This window comes from Crocodylus porosus, unplaced genomic scaffold (assembly GCF_001723895.1).
Source record: "Crocodylus porosus isolate Cpor-Errol unplaced genomic scaffold, CroPor_comp1, whole genome shotgun sequence".
Taxonomy (NCBI): Eukaryota; Metazoa; Chordata; order Crocodylia; family Crocodylidae; genus Crocodylus; species Crocodylus porosus.
In genome coordinates, this window is record NW_017728906.1 from 106,039,423 (window position 1) to 106,059,245 (window position 19,823).

The window sequence follows — 19,823 nt, forward strand, 5'->3', positions numbered from 1 at the left end:
GTCAAAATTCTCCACTCCCTAAACTACTCTTTCTTTACATTAATAACACAAAAAACTAATATTTAATTCTGAAAATCCCAAGATGGTGGGGACTTTGCATTTAATACAAAAATGGTTACTGTATGTGTCCTGTGCTTATTACTTGTTAATAATTTAAAATGAAGTTGACACAGAATTTTCAGTTGCCTTCACAAAGAATGCATGCTTTTCTAAGGAACTGGTGTCAAGATGACTGCAGAATTTTTTACACCTTGACTATAGTTTCAAAAATGAAGATGTCTGTTCTATTTTGGAAAAGTTGATAGAAGGAGTAAGTCCCGAGGATATTATCTTTTAATAAGTTAAATTGAAAATAAGGTACTCAAGTCAGGGGTTGGCAATCTACAGCCTGTGGGCCAGATGCGGCCCCTGAAGAAACTGGATCCAGCCTTCAGCAGCTCAGGGAATCAGCAGCATGCTCCAGCCATAGCAGCAGAGGGTAGCATTCCTGGGGATTGCCTACTGTGTTCAGCTTCTCTTTGCTGCAGCAGAAGTGGCATCTGCCAGGCAAAACACTTGTTTTTTTCCTACACGGTATTTGCAGATCTCTCTGAAGGCGAGTAGCAAGTAATGGCTTGTGGTGGCAAATAATTTTAAATAGAAAAGTGAAGCAGAAAATGAAAATTGTAGCCTAATAAATAGGCACCTTGTATCTCAATATATAGTTTATCATAGATGAGCCACAGAACTCTAATATTAGATAGAGTTCATCCCCTGGTTCATGAGAAGAGGGGAGAAAATGTAGGTGATATCGAAAGTTTTTTATTTTTTCTTATTGTAGAACAGCCGAGTCAGGCGTTTTGCTTTTGAACTCAAGATGCAAGACAAGAGTAGTTATCTTTTAGCTGCAGACAGTGAACTGGAAATGGAAGAATGGATAACCACTTTAAACAAAATTCTCCAACTAAACTTTGAAGCTGCGATGCAAGAGAAAAGAAATGGAGAATCTCATGAGGGTGAGTAGTATTGCTTAGTATCTTTGTATTAAGCTTACTTGCATGGTACTCACATACATAAATTTCTTTTCCTAAAATAAGGATATGCTTTAGCTGGCAACTACATGCATTTAATTTTTTGTGCTACTAAAAGTCATGGATCATTTTCTGCTCTCAAGGGTCAGTGAGCGTTCTGCCTTTTTAAGCCTTGTTTGTATTAAAGCTGCTCCTATATTGTTTTTATTGATTTTAATTAAAACAATACCAGTGCACTACAGGGGAGTCTTCACTGCTATAGGTGCACTGACTTAAGCCACAGACTTTTACTTTCACAGTACACTGGTGTACTGATTCTGTGTTTATACTGAGGTGTACCATAGCAGTGCTGGGAACTGTTGGTAGATGCTCTGAATTCCAGATGTTTTTCACAGAGGCACTTTCTACCATGGGGGGGGGGGGGCAGGAAGTTACAGTAGTGCAGCTTTTGCATGTTCATAAGCCCTTCCCTCAAATTAGATTGAACCTTAGGTGCTATGTATAGTGTTAAACTTCTAGTGTCGGTGTAGAGAAATGAAATGGAAGTAGCTCCTGCTTTATTGCATTCCATTGTTGAATTGGGAAAAGTGGACAGAAAGGAAGTAGTTGCATCAAAGCTGAAACAGCAGGCAATCACTCAGAGTTCTTTTCAAATTACAATTAGCAAAACTTACTACTATGAAGGAAGTAGCAATTACGGACATGCACTCGTTGTAGAAAATGAAACCATTTTCTTTAGTTAACCGTTCAGTTATAAAATTGTTCACTTTATTTTTGCAGATGATGAACAAAACAAAATGGAAAGCTCTTCATCCAGTTTAGACAGCTACTTCCCTGAAATAACCAAGGTAGTGTATTCTTCTGCTGTAGCTTGTATCAGTGTTTGGCATCCAAAAATAACTGTTTGTTTCTGTCGTGGAGGCACTTGGTATCCTATTAAGTTCTTACTCTGAGTTCTCTGTCATGGGGGTTGTCCTCCTAGCACTTACTACTTTATAAAGTTCCTAAATTCAAGTTCCCAGTTTCTACAAGGTTAACTCATCTGCAAGACCATGAAAGCATAGCACCTTGTTCCATGTACTAAAGTATACTTTGGTTAATTGGTTATTAGCCAGATAAGTGCTTTGGTATAAAAATAAAATGCTGCATGCTTAATTGGCTGAATTATAAAGCTGGCTTGCTTCTCAAGTAATATTTACCTTTTCTAAACTTCCGAAATGATTTCCTGTTAACTTCCTGTATTTCTGAACTCATGACTTAAAGCTGTGAGCTATGGGACTCTTCAGTCTGGAGAAGCACAGGCTCAGGGATGACACGATGTCAGCCTTTGAGTATATAAGGGACGTGCATCAGGATCTGGGGGAATGCATGTTCACCAGAGTGCCCTAAGGGATGACAAGGTCCACTGGTCACAAACTCCTCCAAGACCTTTTTAGGCTGGACATAAGGAAAAACTTCTTTATGGTCCTAGCCCCCAAGACCTGGAATACACTCCCCCCAGAGGTGGTGCAAGCACCTACTTTGAACTTTCAAGAAACGCTTGGACACTTAATCTTGCTGGGATCCTTTGACCCTAACTGACTTCCTGCCCCTGGAGCAAGGGGCTGGACTTGATGATCTTCCAAGGTCCCTTCCAACCCTAATGTCTATGAAATCTATAATCTTGTATTAGACCAACTAAAATAGTTGGGAAAAAATCTTCTTTGCAAGCTTTTAGGTACAAACACCCCTCTTCAGGAAGAGGAAGCCTCTGCAGTTGTTTTGTGCCCTTCCTGCATGCGATAGAGTAGAAATCCAGAGGCCAGTATACAAGAATGTCAGTCAGTGAAAATGCAAATTGTGGCAGACAAATGGGTGAGAAACGGGCAGGGTGCGGGCATGGGGAGTGTTGATCTGGTGGTGAGAGACCCCAGGTAACATCTCTACTATTTACCAGCTGTATCAGATGTTAAGCAAGTTATGTGCCATAAATCCAATGTCTATATTTAGTCCATGTTTTTTTTATCCAGTAGGTTGATGAAGTGAAGTTCATAGGCTCATCTGCAAAAGGTGTTTTTAAATTCCCTTTGAGGATTAGAACTGACAGATTGGAGAGAGAGTGGTTATCTTGTGAGAAATTGCCTCCACATTTCTCTGTGTCCCCACATACTCTTCCTGGATGGGATAGAATATAAGCCTCTGGCCCATCCAGAGTACAAAACAACTGCAGAAGCTTACTCTGCCTGAAGTAGGGTATTTGTACCCAAAAGGCTGCAAAGAAGATTTTTCCAACTATTTTAGTTTGTCTAATAACAGATATTTGTTTTCTAGGTCTTCTTAAAAGCAAATTAGCTCCTTTATATGCATATGTGTTCAGCATTTTAAATATTTACATTCATGTAAGTTCCATTTGCACTTTTATCCTAAAGTACATCAGTTGGCTCAGTTGAAACCAGTTGAATTTGACCAAGGGAAAAAAGTAGCAGCAGCAGTTTCCACGAGTGTTTCAGCTCTCAGGAGACCGACAGTATGATAAACTTTCCATCAAATGTAGCTTATATAAGGCTATAACGTACGTTAGACAGCAAAGTATGCTTACATGTTAAAGTTTTGAAAGGGAATTAGATGGTGAATTCCTACGTGTTACTCGTTGCATTACTAGTGGTGGGGTTTCGTTGCATTGTTATTCTGCTGTTATTTTGTAAGTATGCACTGGCAAGCTACTGCTCAAAACCACTCATTCATACCACCCCCTGCTTATAGAATAAGTTCAAAATGATATTGGAGCTATTATAGAAAGTTATTTTCTATGTATAAAAGTAAAGCTGTTATACGTTGCAGCCCAAAGTAGGAAAAGCCAAATCTTTAACTCTGTGGCACGTCTACAAATGCAGTTAATGCATTTGAATTTACTGTGCAATAAATTCAGCTGCATTAAACTGCTCCTGGCCTCACATCTCCACGTGTGCCCAGGTCAGGAGCAAGTTGAGCCCAACGAACAACCTAGTCCGACTCAGGCGGCTTCCAGCCATGCAGATCTTTGGGTAATTCTCCAGGTTCAGGTGGAAGCTGGCCCTGAGCTCCACGCAGTTGGAATGGAAATGAAATTATCTAGACTGAGGCCCTATCAACATTAAAATATAAATTTTCCCTTGTACCATTCTAGAGACCTGAAGTAACTAGTTATGTTAATCTGTGAAAAACCTATTTCATCTTTCATATCTTCCAAAACCTTTTTATTTTCCATATAAAATCTTAAAATGAATGTTCAGAACTCTAGATGACTTTGGAATGTAGTTTTTGTTGGTCTATTTAGCAACTGCATATTAAAACATTTTAGTGCTAGAAATGCTAATTCCTGTTCTTTGAATTTTTGATGGACGTTGCATTGGCTCTTTTTTTCCTATGTATTTGTTTCAGTATCTTTTCTGGTAGGTTGTCTGGCAGATGCATTTATCCATTCCACTTTATATTTTTGTTTTCTTCAAAATAATTCTCCAGAATCTCTTGTTTCTTCTGTCCTAATCTTGTTCCTCCTTGCTAGTTAAAGAAGATCTTGTGCAACTTTGTTTGATATTTTCCTTCTAGAAATCTAGGGGTTTTTTCTTATTCAGACACAAAAAAACAACTAATTTCGTAACTTTTCAGTATGGCACTAGCTGAACTATGACTAAACTAAGCCTACCATGTCAGATTCTCTGGGGGTCTTTAACCTCAGTTTTTCACCTGCATCGTATTTCAGTTTTAGTTCACTGAAGCTTGCTGTGAATGATATATTGATCTATTGCTTCCCCTGTAACAAGATGCCAGGCAACTTCATGTAAGGCACTGGACTTTCTTTACTTGCTAATTGGCGCTCTGCTTTTCTTTTTACATCCAATTCTTCTGTTTCCTATCACTGCCTTTTTTCTTGTAATAGAATTATTGCCAAACAGGATACAATGAACAGGAAGACTGTTTTGGTACAAATATACTTTACAATACTCAACATATGCTTCTCCTAATGTTGTATGTTAACCTTTTAAATTGGTACCTTAGGCTTGTTGCATTGTTATAGTAACAGATGTTACATGCCTCAACATTTCCAGTAGTTTTTTAAAGGCTTTTATCACTATTAAATACTAACAATCTAGATGACTCTTATTTAATTCTAGATATCAGGGGGCAGCAGGTTGGGAGCGACAGGCACTGACAGAGCTGTGGGGGCTGTGGCTTGGGAGTAAGAGGCACCAGCATATCAAGGAAGCTCAGCACCACAAAGCAGCGGTGAGGGGTGGGCAGCTGCAGCTGGACCCACATCCTGGTTAGCAAAGGGGGCAGGGGGAGCTCTGATTTGCTATGATAAATCAAACACCAAATTTTATAGATATTTGGAATGTATTTTATTATAATGATTGAGGCACTGTTAGGCTTTCAAATGGCTTTGAAGTTGTAAATATATCAGTACAACATTGTGTTCAACTGATACCTATATGTATAATGGTGTTTCATTTTAATCATGGAAAAACACAGATTTTGGAGTTTTTATTCACAGAATTTTGGATTTTTAAACAAAGAAAAACCAGGTTCCGTGCTCATCATTTGGACTAAGGCACTGTTTTCTTCCATTTCCTCTGTTGACTCCTCTACTTTTAGCTAATCAGAATCACAGTCCTAAGACTATTAAAGTGTCCACAGTTTAGTTTTGTCCCATCGTTCCTTTTATTTTACAGTTGACATCTGCTTTACTTTGCCAGTTAATTGTCTGAATCTCTTTTGTACGCTCGTGCTTTACCTGGCACGTAAGAACAGCTTGAAGTCAAATCCACAGAAATATCCAAATCTTTATTCTCCAAGCTCCTCCTCAAAACTCAGGTCTTCTGTAATGCATATGGCAAACTGTTGCCTGACCCCATGAAGGCAGATTATGTACTGAGTAACTAAGTTTTGTGTATGCTGTAATTTTTTTTAATACCTTCTTTCTCCCATTATCAGCAAGTACCTCCTTGTTTGGTATGGTTCCTCTCCTCCGTTTGAGACCTGTAAGATCTTTAAGGAAAGGGTTACAAATTTTCTGTATTTGTCCAATCCTTCCTAGTCCTGACTGAAGCCCATAGGTGCTGTCACAATGGACGTTACAAGCCAAACTTATTGTGTAAGACATTGCCATAACAACAGAAGCTGTTGTTGCAAGTGGAAATGTAGGTGGTCTTTGCAGCCTTCTGTTAAAGTGTAGTCCATGCTGCTTTTTCATTTTAAAAAGAGAGATTCCTGTATTAAAATCTATGTCCCTTTTCAGATGATCACACTTCTAGAGCAGGGGTCGTCAACTGGGGTTGTGTGTACCCCTGAGGGTACTTGGGATGGCCCCAGGAGGTGTGCACAGCAGCACAGGGAAGCAGTGCACAGTGCCAGGCCCTACATGCGAGCTCCCAGCCCCCCACCATTGGCATTCACCACTCTGTGCCACTGCTGCATATCACTTCCCACACGCTGCCAGCTTCGCAGACCCCCTGTTCCCCCATCTAGAAGGGGGTATACTCCAGAAGGGGTATACTACTTAAAAAAAGTTGAAAACACCTGTTCTAAAGCATTAATTGTACTGCATTTCTAATTTGTTTTATGTATTTATCCAACTGTCCAGTGCTCAAGATGCACTTTTGCCAATGACTTTTAAAAGAAAAAATATGAATGGTAAATGAACTCTCTCATGGAACAGAAAAACTAGTTTCATCTCAATTTATCACACATCCTGTTTTACTTCTGATGTTCTTTTCTTTTAGTACTAGCAAATAAGTGTTTATAATTCTCAGTGATTAAACATTTCAAGGAGTACTCAGGACTCATCTCAGCAATAGAAAGTCAATCCATAAATGGTTTGTGTTGTTTTTCTTTACCGTGCACAGGAAAACCACCTTTTTAGCAGTAGGAGATCAAGGAATTTGCTATGATTGTGATTCTTAACATGGTTAGCTCATGGCTTCCTGAGTCATCTTATGGCTTCAGTGTAGTTCTGAACTTTAACTACATGAGAAGATAATCGTGTGTGTGTGTGCTGAGTGTGTAAAGTAGCTTTGTTAAAGCTATTCAATATTTAAGGATGAAAAGCATTTTATAAGAGCTAGGTAGGATGAATTTTTGGTCATAATTTATGGGATGTACTTTTTTGTTGGAGAAAATTGGGGCTACAAGCTCACACTTCACCATTTCTGTTTTAAGCGTGATAGATAAACCTTAAATTGGGAAGTCACATACTAAACTGAGTGAAGTGGGGAGGGAAAACTTGGATTAAAACTAAATTACTTGGAGCAAAATGTTGCTGTAAAAAGAAAGCTTAAAATCACCCTTGTTTGACCATGATAATTGCGCATATATATATATATATATATATATATATATAAAAATAAAAATATGACTTTTTTTATTTTTGACAGAGTACCAGAGAAGCAGAAATCAAATTAATGAAATTAAATGAAAGCAGAGTTAAACTTTTTGGCTTGGATCCAGATGCCCAGGTTTGATGTTTTAATAGAAAACCATCTTTTTATGTTACTTGTCATAAAACAGGAAATATTTTAATTTTAGTTTTCTTTTAAAGAAACTTGACTTTTCGGGCATTGAACCAGAAGTCAAGCCATTTGAAGAGAAGTTTGGGAAAAAGATTCTAGTGAAGTGTAATGATTTATCTTTCAATCTGCAAAGCTGTGTCGCTGAAAATGAAGAGGGACCAACAACAAATGTAAGTTCTTTATGTGAATACTGTCTTTATGTAACAATCCCGTGTAGTAGTTAATGCCTTACTATCAGCATTACTTGGCAGTAGATCAAGAAATCTCAGCTAACTATCAGGTTAAACATAGTAACTGAGATTCTGGTGTTGGTTAATCCATAAGTTTATAAAAACAAGAAAACAAAAAGCATACAGCCTTTTCATCTGACCTTGTTGGCCTGTTTATGAAAGCAGTTTATTTTTTCATTGTATGTTACATCCTGTACATAGTACAGGAATTTTGGAAATTCTTTGTAATGATAACTGTACGTCTGTAAAAATTTGCAAATAAATTTGTCGGGAGTGTTCAGTGATAACACTTTTGCACTTTCTAATGTCTAGGTAGAACCTTTCTTTGTCACATTGTCATTGTTTGATATAAAAAACAATCAGAAGATTTCAGCAGACTTTCATGTTGATTTGAATCACATCTCAGTGAGGCACATGATATCAAATACGCCAGATCAACTGATGAATGGCAGTGACGATTGTTTACACAGGGTTCAAGACATTATTCATGAGACCATGTTGCAGTATCCAAAGCAGGTAAGAAAAAACAGTGTAAAATTCTTATTTAGGATGAAGATAGAGGTTGTTTTACATGCTTTCAAATAGCGTTTTTTTTCCTGGGTATACAGCTAAAAAGTCTTCATATTTTGTGTACTCTATGTAATTGCTTTCTTCTTTTAGGGAATATTCTCAATCACATGTCCACATCCCGAGATATTTCTTGTGGCTAGAATAGAAAAAGTATTGCAGGGAAGTATTACCCATTGTGCTGAGCCGTACATGAAAAGTACAGATTCTTCTAAGGTACTGTATTGGTTTTAATATGTATTGGTAATGTTCTTGGGGGAAAAGTGGATACTTTGGATATGTGATACTTCATTATGAAGTCTCATAATAAAATTTTCTTAAATGTTGAGACTAGCTTATCTACAGTGCTTTCATAGACTAATTACTGTTCCTTAATGGGACTTTACAACTTGCATACCATTTCAACTCTAAAACTTCAGAGTGTGTGTGTGTGTGTGTGAATTCTGACCAAGATCAGATATTTAGAATTATCTGCATCATTTCAGGTTTCCATTTTTAATTTATTTGTAAAAAAACCTAAAATGTTCTACTTTGCATTATAAACATAGATGTACAGTTAAATTTTGTAAAATCAGTTATTGGCAGAAATAAAGTAATGTTTGTAGGTAATAGCCACATAGAAGATTATATTTACATGCATTCACATTTTGTTTACTTTCTAAAATGTACCCTTTAGGGGGGAAATGTATGGTATTCAGGCATAAGGACTATAGGTGGTAAAGCATCAGCATATCTGATACAGTTCCTGATAGCTACTCTTGATATATTTTTCCAATTTTCTGTTGCGCAAAATGTAATGGGGAAGAGGAAGTTTCAAAAGTATAGTATTATTTAAACAAATAGTTATATTTGCTACCATTGAATATGAATGTTAATGCATCCTTCTTAAATCATCAAGAAGCAGTTTTTAAAGCATACTCTGACTAACAGTCAGTGAAAGACTTCAGGAAACAAAACAAAACAAAAAAATCACTGAATAATTTTTGGTGTCCCTATATCCATGCCAGAGAAGATTGATTTCAGCCTGCAGTATTCTTTCTTTAAAGTTAGTACCCCTCTCTAGAACTAGAATCAGGCTGCGTCCAGATGAGCATGGCAGTGTGGTGCCACATACCACATGTTCAGGTGTTCTCTGTGCTGCAAAAGAGCATCACGTGGGATATCTAGGGGTCAGAAAAAACCAACAAAAAAGTGCAGTGGCAGACATAGAGGCAGCATATGCTACTCAAAACCAAAGCCAGGCCAGTGAGAGCCATGCTCTGGCTGCTGGCCAGGCTCCAAACAACAAGATTGCCACTGCTGCAGCCCTGGGAGACCCCCAGAACCCCAGATAAAGCTGCTGGGACCAGCCCAGTGCTGGCTCCAGTCTCCCCTACTCAACCCGGGCTAACCTACCACATGCCAGACAGTGCGTGGCACAGGCATTTCCTGGGGAAAACTAGTGGCGGCACAGAGCTCATGTGGATTCAGCCAGGTTGTATTTTATTATAGATGTAGTTCGCAACACCCACAAAGCAGGTGTTTATGATGTTGTATTTAACGTGTCTGTTCTTAAAGTTATTGGTAACGTGGGGTTGTTGTTTTTTTTTTTCAATTCTTACTCTGCTTCAAGTCATATTCATTTGAAAGTTTAAGCAAAATAAAATGAGCAGTGCTGCCAGGTCCTATAGACTACCTGCATTTCACTTGAAAGAGTGCGTTCCAATGCCGTAGCAGCTAGTGGTCACAAAAGAAAAAGGAAAACAGACCCTTTTGGCTGGAGACAGATTACTATTTCTTCTTTTAGCTTTGTTTCCCCGAGTAGTGCAAATTGGGTACTTTGAACAAAGAATTACAGATCAGGGCTCCATGCGTGTTTATCTCTGAAGCTACAAGTATATTTCCCCCCATTTTATAAATGGAATAGCTGAGAATTATTTCACGGGCAGGCTGACAGTGCTGTTTCTATACCAGATTTAAGGCACACTGACTAGGAATGGATGCACCAGATCTGTGGGTTGTTAACCCACACTTCTTTTTATAGCTGGAGATAGAACTCAGGCTGTCTGATTCTCCACATATGTTTATTAAGTCAGTGGTTTTCAAGCTGTTTAGATTCAAAGCAGCCCTCCTTAACTTTTCCGAATTTAGTGGTACCCCATTTAAAATCTAATTTCTCTTGTTTTTTGACTATGAAATAATAATAGAGAGATTCTTCTGTTGCAGAGAACCGAGAAAAACTGCAACAGGTCAGAATGTTTCTGACACTATGGATTTCTGTTTGAAATCTCTGGATTTCTCTTGTGAATCATACAGAGTTTGTATACCTAACAATGTTAGTATTGTGCATCACCCTTAAAAGGCTCTTGCATGGCGTTTAGTGTTTGACTAGTCAAAAAATGCTTAGTCAAATGATTTGTCAACTTTTCAAATAATGGCCCAAATTTTATGGCAGAGTAGATAGAGATGAATCTTGCACGCTAACTCAGATGTGCTCAACTTCCGGCCCATGGACCAAATGCGGCCCATGGAGCCATAGCTATCTGGCCTAAAGGGCTCCTTATAGTTTGGGAAGTTTGGTGGCAGGAGAGCAGTGGTTATTAATATGGACCCCCTTCCCCACTGCCAAATTCCCAAACCCCAATCTACATGCAGCAAGTTGGGGCCAAGTCATGCCTCCTCCTTCCCCCTACCCCACACCTGGGTGAAGCTGGGCCACAACCCTTCCCCTGGTCTGGATTGGAGCTGGGCCACGTCCATTCCCCTCTATGGCCCATGCCCTCTCCCTCCCCTGTACAGGCCAAACTGGAACAGACAGATCAGTGTTCATGCATATTTACGTGTATAGATCACCCTTGCCTGTCCGCTGTAGACACCAGAGGGGCACTTTAAAGCAGGTGGTGATGTACATAATATTGGTGGAAATGGATGAACCTCAGATCTTACAATCAGTGTTATTTGGCCCAGTGATGGGGTTGTCTGTATTGATGAGAGGTCACAGCTTGAATAGGAATTAAGTAGCCTATTGACTGAGAGATACTATTTGATGTTGGAACAGGTTTGTCCCCCACGGCTACCTTGAAGACCGCCTTTTTTACCAGGCAGTCATTAATGATGTGTCTAAGATGTCCAAGCTGTAGGTAACAGCTAGAGGGATTTTGTTGTTCTTGCCTTAGAGTTGGAATTGTAATAGATCAGAGCGTGATTTGAGTCTGGTTTGGTTGATTTGAGTGGCTACAGTTTTGGGATTGTATTATAATTACAGGAATCTCTACACCACATGCTTAAGTTGTTGGGATCAGAGCAGATGCAGGTGTAACGTAGAGCTTGGCTTCATGGATAAATGGATCTAGTGTTGTGCTTAGGATGGAAGATGGTGAAGGTAGCAGTAGCAGTTGGGTGGGTTTCTAATAAAATGTAGCAGTGATGCGGCTATTGCAAACCTACACTGTGGTGTCCAAGAAATTAAATTGCTGGGTGGAGTATTCCAGAGTGGGTGGAGGGGTGGAAATTGTCAATCTTGGTGAAATTTCTCTAGAAGTTCTACCATTGCGAGTAGACAATGAAGATGTCATTGATGTAGCTTAGGTGCATCAGAGGGATGAAAAGACAGCTGTAGAGAAAATGGACTTCAAGATCCATCATACTAAGAGTGGGCGGGGGGCATAGTTGTGCCCATGTTATCACCATTCATTTGTAAATATAGGGAGACACCAAATGTAAAGAATCTGTGTGCGAAGACAAAGCAGGGGAGTACAATGGAAACAAAGTAGTGTCCTCATTGGTGATAATGTTCTTTCTGGCTTGTAATCCACCCTCACAGGGCGAGTTGATGTAGAGATGGAGCATGGATGGGACTTAATATGGTGTTTGCTGGAAGCTTGTCAATGGAGTATAGTTCTTGGAAGAAATCTGCTGCATCTTTCAAACAGTTGGCAGTTTCAGTGGCACATGGGAATAGGATAAGGTCAATACAGCTCAAAACTCCCTCTGTGATGGTGCCAGTGCCAGAGAAAATGGGATGGCTTGGGTTGCCAGGTTTGTGGAACTTAGGCAATAAGTAAAAGTTGCCTAGACTTGGGTCCTGGGACGTGGAAGCAGTTTCTCCTGTTTCCAGAGGTAGTGTTGTTAAGTGGTCATTTTATTCCTCTTGGTATTGTTGTGGAGTTATCTATCTCTAAAACTCTGTCTTGGCTTCCTGTGTATATGCTGTTTTGTCCATGAAAAAAGTAGCACCCACCTAATCAGCTTGTTGTATGATAAAATTAGGGTTGTTTTTAAGTGTGAATGTGGCTCTGTTCTGCAGAGCTAAAGTTGTAACACATGTAGCAGTGGTGTCTAGGACTCCTGGATTGGGCATGGAGGTGGAAACAGTTTATAAGCAGGTCCAGAGTAGGGCTTTGGCGCTCAAATGAAATCCTAGAACTGTCTTTTTGCTGTCTGTTGGTCCAGCCTGTGGTGGGTTGATCATTGCATTGCTCCTTATCATTGAAATAATCCCTCCAGTTTTAGGTATTAAGCATTTTTTAAATATTTTACACAATAAAATAATTACTTATTTTAAGCAATAATTTATTAGAACAGTGAACAGAGATGTTTCAGTCTTCAAGAGCTCACATGTTAATTAATAAAAACAAACCAAATTATTGTTGCGAAACAACAAAATTGCATTTAAAAATAACACGTTTTTAGAAGGATCAATTTTAGGTAAGTGTAAATGTGAATGATATTCAAGAAGAACAGTTCTTTTCTTTGGCTTCTGTTCCGAAACCTCAGTCAGCCTGAAGTTACTAAACAAACAAACAAACCGCACAAAGCAACTATAAAAGACAAAAGTCAGTTTTTAAAATGGAATTATGCTAAGCAGGCAGCAGGCCAACTCTTCAAGCATTTTGCTGTTTGCATTTGGGGATGCCAGCAGTCATAGCTGATGGCTAGTAGGAGAAGCTTTTTTTATGCTGCTGGTTTTGGTACTCTTCCCTCAACACAGAATAGCTTTTGCAGCCTCGTGTGGCTTAATGGGTGGAAGAAAAAGCTGGCTAGAAGAGCTCAAAAGAGAGGAGGAGGACAGAAGATACCTGTGCTTAAATGGAGTGTTTGTATATATCCTGACTCCTGTAGGACTGAAAAGCAAGGTGTGCAGTCCTGCTGCCCTTCTTAATGGGACACTATAATGCACCAATATGGGTATGCCACCTCCTACACAAAACCGTTTTAGCTTCATGGAATATTTGACGGGATTTTTTATTATAGTCAAGTAACAAGCAGCCAGTTGCCCAATTATTTGATGTTGACTGGTTGATCTCGGGGTACCTCAGGTGCCATGGCACCTTGGTTGAGAAACACTGTACTACATCCTTCTTAGATGCATGCATAGAATTTACATATGATGCTAGGCAAGGCTTTTTATGAGGAGACCATACTGAAGTTGTATTTCCAATGTTAATCCTTTCATCCAAATTTGAAATGCTGTTTTGTGAACTTAACATTCTGTTAGCTTAGGGTTCCTATATGTAATGCCATATACTTTCTGAAACCTGGAGCTCTAGTACATACCTTTCTGATCCAATGATGCAATTTCTTACAGTCAAATCCCTGTAGAGTTTAGTGGGATCTTAAAGCACATTATCTCAGCATTGCATCTTATTACATTTTACCTCATTGGTTAATTTCATGCAGTTTGATAATCGTTAGAAATGTTTGTACAATTGCAAATGAATGTGTAACAAAACATTTCTTCCTTCTTGTGGGAGATTTTGTAAATAATGTTAACAGAATAGCTGTGGAAGGCACCTGAATTGCAAAAATAAGTTCCCTTCTTGCAGAATCAATATAATGCCAGAGAGAGGTGATGCAATTAGTTCAGGGAAAGAGAGAGATAGCAAGTGAACCTGCGTTGGTAGTATTTCCTTTTAGAGTGAAATGGTGGCCTAACAGAGGGGAGTACAAGTGTATGAGGTTTGTTTCTTCTCTATGGCTTGTGCGTATAACAGCAGGCCCTACTTAATCCATAAAGAAATAACTGATGTTGTTGGGGTTTTTTTTATTACAGTTTTCACATGTTTACTAATGTTGATGGAACTTCATCATTTAAGAATGGATTTACTCCTAGCATAGACTTTTTGGATAGTGATGAAAAGTGATAGACACCTCATTTTATGGAATACATTGTATTTTAACAACTCACCTTCTTAATCACTTGCAGGTTGCACAGAAAGTATTGAAGAATGCCAAGCAAGCATGTCAAAGACTAGGTCAATATAGAATGCCATTTGCCTGGGCAGCCAGGTAAGGAACACCATTCTTATCACCAGATATGTTATCTAGAGGATTACTTAACTGTTTACTATGGAAGAGCAATAGAAGTCTCATTTACCAAAATTGAGCTTGCTGCATTTGGTTTTTTTCTTGCTCACATTTCTGAGTAGCCCTTTCTAAATTCATTGTCATTTTAGTTCAGCCACAGATTTCAGACAAATGAGGACTACATGTCTTTCCCATGGTGGGACAAGTATTTGAGATGAAGATCATTTAAGTTAGGTGGCTCTTTCCCTCTCCACTGCTGTGCTATTTTTGACTTGGCTAGAAATTAAATTGTTCATATTCTGTTTATTAAAATATTAGCTATGAACAAAGTGAAGCTTATCTGCATACTGGTAGACAAATATTTAAATGTAGCTTTTACCTTAACCTATTGTTACAAAATTTTTAAAGACAACTTTTTGACTTTCAGGACGTTGTTTAAAGATGCATCAGGAACCCTAGACAAAAGTGCAAGGTTTTCTGCTCTCTACAGACAAGACAGTAATAAACTCTCAAATGAAGACATGCTTAAGCTGCTAGCAGATTTCAGGAAGTGAGTGTAACGCTTCAGGTTTTGTTTGTTTTTTGCGGGGGGAGGTTTATGTATACATCTTTTAGGATGAACCGAAATTAAAACATCTGGTCAGTTCTTGTATGTCTGTTTTTGTTTTTATAACTAGTAATGTGAACATTACTACAAATATATGAGGCAGGGCAAGGTGGAGCCTGTCCTGCTTTGTACCTGACTTCGGACTAACATGGCTAACTAACTTTCTCTACAAACATGTAGTTAGGAGTTTCATCTAAATAAAAATGCAATTCTCCTCCCCTTACTTTACATTAGTTTGAAATTCCATGAGTGTACAATGAATAAAATAGATTTATTAAATAATACTTTTAAGAACAGCCACATTTTAATCCCAAACTGCAAATCAGTTGGGTTTCAAAATGAGTTATTTCATGTACTGCAGCTCTACAAGAGGCCCCCCATGCCTCTCTTCTTTTTATGGCTTTCAAATTTTTGAACCCTGCATTGATTTGGTGAAGGCAAGTGTTCTTTGGAGCTTGAGTGAATATACCTAACACAAAATGCAACAGGTAAATAAACTGAAATAATACTTTTCTTCTTTCACAATCTTAGATAATACATGCCACAATAATAAGTTAAAAACAGACACGTATAAGTTCATTTTCTGATTGTTGGTGATTACGTTTCAGGGTTGGGAAGTTTACTTCCTTATTCTGTCAACATATAAATCATTTTTTATCAACTGTTTGTCATAGACAATGGTAACTTGGTGCTTCTAGTTATATTCCACTTCTGGCTTACATGGGTTGGAATCAGAACAATGAACAAGAATAAATATTTGCTGAGCCATGCCAGACCATCTCAGTGATATTACTCTAACATCTCTAAAGCTCATTTCTCTTCAATGAAATCATTTTTTTAAACTAAGTACAGAGTTAGGAACTTCCCCACAGACTTTAGCAAGGCTTTTGATATGGTCTCCCACAATATTCTTGCAAGCAAGCTAAGGAACTACAGGTTGGATGAACAGACTGTAAGGTGGATAGAAAACTGGCTGGATCATCAAACTCAAAGAGTAGGAATCAAAGACTCAATGTCTAGTTGGCAGTTGGTATCAAGTGGAGTGCCCCAGGGGTTGGGCCTGGGGCCTGTCCTGTTCAATATTTTCATCAGTGACCTGAAAGATGGGATAGAGTGCACTTTTAGCAAGTTTGCAGATGACACCAAGCTAGGGGGAGTAGTAGATATGCTGGAGGGTGCAGCTAAGTTTGGACACCTTGACAAATTGGAGAATTGAACCAAAGAAATTTCATGAAATGCAGTAAGGAGAAGTGCAAAGTCCTGCACTTGGGATGGAACAGTCTTATGCATTGATATAGGCTGGGGACCGACTGGCTAAGCAGCAGCTCTGCAGAAAAGGACCTGGGGTTACTGTGGACAATAAGCTGAATATGAGCCAACAATGTGCCCTGGTTATCAAGAAGGCTAACAGCATACTGGGCTGCATTGGTAGGAGTGTTGCCAGTAGATTGAGGGAAGTGATTCTTCCCCTCTTCAGTACTGGTGAGGTCACATTCGGTGTACTGTGTTCAGTTTTGGGTTGTAGACCAATGTTATAAAGGATGTAGACAAATTGGAGAGGGTCAAGCAGATGGCAACACAAAATGGATAGAGGGCTAGGGCCCATGACTGAAGAGAGGCTGAGGGAATTTTTCTTATTTAGTCTGCAGAAAAGAAGACTGAGAGAGGATTTAATAACAGCCTTCAACTACCAGAAAGGTGGTAACAAAAAGGATGGAGCTAGGCTGTTCTCAGTGGTGACAGATGACAGAACAAGGAGCAATGGTCTCAAGTTGCTGCAACGGAAGTTTTGGTTACATACATTAAGAAAATTTTCTCATCAGAAGGGTGGTAAACCGCTGGAACAGGTTACCAGAGAGGTTGTAGAATCTCCACCCTTGCAGGTTTTTAAGACCCAACTAGACAAAGCCTTTGCTGGGATGATCTAGTTAGAGATGATGGTCCTGCTTAGAGCAGGGAGTTGGACTAAATGACCTCCTGAGGTCCCTTCCAACCTTAACTTTCCAGGATTCTGTGAGAAGCAACTATGACCTTATTCTTATAGCTTTTGCGGGATATGGTACACTTTAAACTGCAAGTGCAGTTTTCCCTTTTTTGGGCTTGGAAAATAAACACAGAATTACCATCATTCATATTATCTAGCTCAGCTTCCTCAAACAAGAGACAACAGCTTAAACCAGTTCCCTCTAAAATATCAGCTCTGGCTGTCTACCAGATCGCTCTAGAACCACATAAAGCAGCTATTTATACACCGGTTGGTGTAAACTCTTGGGCGCCAATGTACATGAAGCAATCTGCATTGATATCCAAAGAATCCGCCTGTCTAGTCAATGCAGTACAGATCTGTTTTCCTTAATATGTTGATCCAAATTCCAGTGATGTTGCACATCTTCCAGAGATTTTTTTCAATACCAGTATCTATTGTAGTTGTGGCTGTAGCCTTTACATCTTCCAGCCTACCATAGCCAAAAATATTAGAGGTGGGACAGCTGCAAGCTTCATTCCTTCTTATTGCTTGTGGGGAAACAAAATACTTGGATGCGTACGTAGACTCCACCCATGACTGGGCCACAAGTATAGATGGCTATACCCTGTACAGGAGAGATCAAGTGGACAAAAGGGGTTGGGGTGTAGCTCTCTGTCAAGGAAAGCTACGCGTCCCTGCAAGCTCACATTGGTGCCCAGGGTGGACGATTGGAGACCCTGTGGGCTAAAATTCGTGGGGAACACAGCACAGAGGACACAATGGTGGGAGTCTATTACAGACCTTCTACCCAGGATCAAGAGCTTGACCAGGAGTTTGCCAGGGAATTGATTGAAGCGGCACGTTCCTGGTACATGGTTGTCATGGGAGACTTCAACTACCCTGACATCTCATGGGAAGAGTGCTTGGCCAAATCAAAGCAGTTGCAAAGCTTTCTCTCATGCGTGGATGAGCTCTTCCTGACACAAGAAGTCGATGGGCCGACGAGAGGTAAAGTGCTGCGTGATCTGGTACTGGCTATGGGGGACAACCTAGTCAGTGACCTAACAATCAAAGGGAAGCTGGGTGACAGTGACCATGAGCTGATCACTTTTGCCGTCTGCCATAAAGCTGGCAAGTCAGTCAGCAATACAGAAGTCCTCGACTTCAGGAAAGCTGACTTTGACAAGCTGAGGAGGCTTGTAGGTGAGGTCCTAAGGGACCACAACCCAAAGGGGAGGGGAGATCAGGATGAGTGGTTGCTCCTCAAGGGAGCGATCCTGGATTTTCAAGCTAAGTCTATCCCATCTTGGAGGAAAGGCAGAAAAAAGGCACAGCATCCCCTTTGGCTCTCCAGGGAACTAGTGGACCTCTTGCATCTAAAAAGAAAGACCTACAAAGGATGGAGGACTGGATCCACCTCCAGGGAGGAATATTCTGCACTGGTCTGGACCTGCAGGGAGCAAACCAGGAAAGCCAAGGCTGCGACTGAACTCCGACTAGCTACAAGCATCAAGGACAATAAAAAATACTTGTTTAGATATGTGGGGAGCTGGAAGAAAAGCAAGGGCAACATCAGACCCCTGCAAAACCAGATGGGATAACTGACAACCAACACCCAGGAAAAAGCCAACTTGCTATATGGGTACTTTGTGTCAGTCTTTCACCAGTCCCATGGGACACCCCTGCCCATTACAGGACAGGGAGGCCCAGGTGAGGGAGATTCCTTGCCCTCCATCAATGCTGACCTCGTGAAGGAGCACCTTGAGAAGCTGGACACCTTCAAGTCAGCTGACCCTGACAGCTTATACCCCAGGGTACTCAAGGAGCTGGCAAGCATCATAGCTCAGACCCTGGCACGGATATTTGAGAACTCCTGGTGCTCTGGTGAAGTGCCCAAGGACTGGAAGAAGCCCAATGTGGTGTCTGCCTTCAAGAAGCGGAGGAAAGTGGATCCAGCAAACTACTGGGCCATCAGCCTGACCTGCCTATTCTGGGGAAGGTCTTAAAAAAATTAGCAAAGAAGACATTCTTAACAGACTGGCCAATGGCAGCATCCTGAGGGATAGCCAGCATGGGTTTGTTGCAGGTAGGTCTTGCTTGATCAATCTTACTTCCTATCACCTGGAAAAGGGAGAGGAGATTGTCATATATCTTGACTTTAAAAAAGCCTTCAATCTAGTATCTCATGATCACCTCTTGGTAAAACTGGCCAACTGTGGCCTCAGCTTCACCATGATCCTCTGGCTGGGGAATTGGCTCTGTGGTCAGACCCAGAGGGTGGTGGTTGATGGAAGTCAATCATCATGGTAACCTGTGACCTGTGGGGTCCTTCTAGGCTCTGTCCTTGGGCCAACGCTATTCAACATCTTCATTCATGATCTAGACATTGGTATCAGAAGTGGACTGGCCAAGTTTACCAGTGACACCAAACTCTGGGGTAAAGCGTGCACACCTGAGGATAGGAGGGCAATCCAGGCCTGACCTTGACAGGCTCATGAAATGGGCAGATGAGAACCTGATGGTGTTTAACACCAAAAAATGCAAGATTCTCCACCTTGGGAAGGAAAACCCTCAGCATGCTTGTAGGCTCAGCAGTGCTACGCTGGCTAGCACTATGGACGAAAAGGACGG

At 40.2% G+C, this 19,823-nt stretch overlaps 1 protein-coding gene across 1 annotated transcript in view; it reads left to right on the forward strand.

The window, feature by feature from the left end:
* The window catches only part of DOCK9 (dedicator of cytokinesis 9), a 72,255-nt gene that overhangs the window by 18,983 nt on the left and 33,449 nt on the right, over positions 1-19,823 (forward strand). The window contains exons 7-14 of the mRNA XM_019528493.1: positions 821-995; positions 1,791-1,858; positions 7,403-7,483; positions 7,567-7,707; positions 8,080-8,283; positions 8,428-8,550; positions 14,519-14,601; positions 15,047-15,169. Of these exons, the coding sequence (XP_019384038.1) occupies positions 821-995; positions 1,791-1,858; positions 7,403-7,483; positions 7,567-7,707; positions 8,080-8,283; positions 8,428-8,550; positions 14,519-14,601; positions 15,047-15,169 (998 nt within the window). The remainder of the gene's footprint in view (positions 1-820; positions 996-1,790; positions 1,859-7,402; positions 7,484-7,566; positions 7,708-8,079; positions 8,284-8,427; positions 8,551-14,518; positions 14,602-15,046; positions 15,170-19,823) is intronic.